Source organism: Berghia stephanieae, unplaced genomic scaffold (assembly GCF_034508935.2).
Source record: "Berghia stephanieae isolate SIO BIC M18660-M18661 unplaced genomic scaffold, UCSD_Bste_1.3 scaffold118, whole genome shotgun sequence".
Classification (NCBI taxonomy): Eukaryota; Metazoa; Mollusca; class Gastropoda; order Nudibranchia; family Aeolidiidae; genus Berghia; species Berghia stephanieae.
In genome coordinates, this window is record NW_027622157.1 from 19,859 (window position 1) to 22,358 (window position 2,500).

At 35.8% G+C, this 2,500-nt stretch overlaps 1 protein-coding gene and 1 long non-coding RNA gene across 2 annotated transcripts in view; both read left to right on the forward strand.

The window, feature by feature from the left end:
* LOC144960993 (uncharacterized) overlaps positions 1-209 on the forward strand; it is a 3,618-nt gene extending 3,409 nt beyond the window's left edge. Inside the window, exon 3 of the mRNA XM_078894350.1 lies at positions 156-209. Within this exon, the coding sequence (XP_078750476.1) occupies positions 156-209 (54 nt within the window). The remainder of the gene's footprint in view (positions 1-155) is intronic.
* The window catches only part of LOC144960992 (uncharacterized), a 14,233-nt gene that overhangs the window by 9,056 nt on the left and 2,677 nt on the right, over positions 1-2,500 (forward strand). The window lies entirely within an intron of this gene.

The following is a 2,500-nucleotide window of genomic DNA, read 5'->3' on the forward strand; positions in this document are numbered from 1 at the left end:
AAAAAAAAAAACTACAATAACTAAGAAAACGATTAAAATAGATGGAACGTTTTTCCTGCACCAATGTTTCTTAGCTAACAAAACACCAGGTTTTTTTTCAACAAATTTCAAAATCTAAAATATGTTTATCTCGCTTTTTCTTTTTCATTTTTCAGATGATGAAGCCAAGACTTCGGCAACTATCAGCTGACTTCAGACACCAGAATTGATGTCACAATGACATAAGTCGCTTCCTGTGCATGAGCCTACTGTTCTGTTACTATTTACTGTGATCCAATTTTGCTCTCTATCTCTTTCTTTCTCTCACTCCACACTCCCCTCACCCCCCCCCCCCCCCCTCCATATCAACATAACCATACTCCATATTATCATATTTTTATTGTACTATTACTATTATTATTAGCTAGCCAGAGAAACATTCTTTTCTACCAAAATCCGAGTTTGGATTTGGGAAATGTGATAATTAAATATTTCTTGTTCAAGACAACAAACAATGATGAATTGTATACAGTGGAACCTCCCGATAACGACATGCCACGGGACCGAGTTTTTATGTCGTTATCCGGAGGTGTCGTTATTTAGAGGTTTCCAAGATGAATAGATAAGACAGATATGCAGATAGACGTATAGATAGTTCCGTTTCTCGTCCAACACCTTTTTGTAACACATCATCTAGCACTCTTAGAATATTTGTCACTATGCTTTGCTAAGTACACAGTTACAGCTGAGTCGAATTTGGTAGATTATAATTCTGAAAATTCAGAAGAAAAAAACCCATTCGAATTGGGTAATGTGTGTAAAGTGCAAAGTTTTCAGTAATTCCAAACGGACCTTATAATTGAAGGATTATAGTAATTTTAATTTATTAATTGTAAATTGTAAAGAGTCCACATTGGGTTTTATATAGAGAATCCATCTGCTCTGGCAATTACACTGAGAATGACCCATAACTAAAGCCAAAATACAGACATAATTACTTAAATTCATATTGCACTCTACTGCACGCGCAGGTAATTACTAGGCACGCCCGCTGCTTTCTAACCTCTTCATCACGGCTGTGCCACGTACCATGCGAGAGCCACTTTTTCGGAACTCTTTACTGTGGACAGTACAAATTCTCCTCCTTCCTATTTCGATGGTGTTCACTGTGCAAACTGTGCATTTGTACGTGAAAACCGTGAGGAGTCATTTGATGCACTTGGGAAAGGAACTGTGTATTCAGTCCATCAGTGGACTGAAAACACAGCTGTGTATTCAGTCCACCGGAAATAAAAATAGGAACTTTTTTTGCCCCCGTCCTACAGTGGACTGAATACACAGCTGTGTTTTCAGTCCACATGTGTACTGAATACACAGTTGTGCACTATTATTACACTACTATTATCATGATCATGGGTATAAAATTTAAAAAGAGGCATATGGCATAAAATGACTCAATTTCCCTTCAGCCAACAATATTATCAGACCAGCCATTATATATTCATTTACAAAAGAAACTAGACATATTTTATTTGCTATTATCTCATATAAAAGAAAACATGTTAGTACATAGGATATATTTTAAAGAAGTAGACAATTGTTTTTCTTATTGTTGATGTAGCACATGCCTTTATTTAATACTTGAGCTTTTATATAATTATAATATATCTTATTTTTCTAAAAGCGACTTAGAGAATGCACTCATGGAATTTACGCGCTATACAAATGATTCATTATTATCATTATCATTACTCAGTGACACAAATGAGAAGCAACAACCAAACGGGTCGATATAAAAAGTACATATTGTAAATACGCACCAACAATATTTCGGATATTTATTTCACATAAGCGTTGCTACGTAGTTGCCGCACCAAATGTTTACTCTCGGTGAACATTTAAAAAACTATCACAAACCCGTAATTCAGACCAAAGCGGACCCTTTTGCACAAAGTTGCTCAACTGAGGTGAGCACGTGAACTCCAGGCCTGGGATTAGAATATGTGGGATGGCATGTTAATTACAGATAAATTGCTTTTTGAAGGTGATTCGAGAGACAAACACACTTCGAGCTATCGATGTTGATGTGAACGTTTCAAAGACGACACCACCAGTGAAATGACATATCGAGAATATGGATCTGTAATGGTGTGGGGAGTGATGATTGGAGGCATAAAAATTGAGTTAATACGAATCAACCAATGACTCAGCTCAGCGATATTCTTGAACTAATTATTGTCCCGCTTATTCTGAATCAGAATAATCAAGTGGTGATATTTCAGTATAACGCCTCATAGAGAACGACAAATTTCTGCTTTCCTAAATGGATTAAATTGTGCAATTATTTTTTTTAGTAAAGAAGATTTCTCATCTTGAAATTGTGTCAGATTGAATTAGAGCAATTTCACCAAGTATAAAGTTGTCATTGTCCCAACAAATCTCGCCTGAACCTGGCATTATAAGTAAGAGAAACACAATAGTCAGCTTAAAATTCATGTCTATTTACAGGTGAACGAATTGA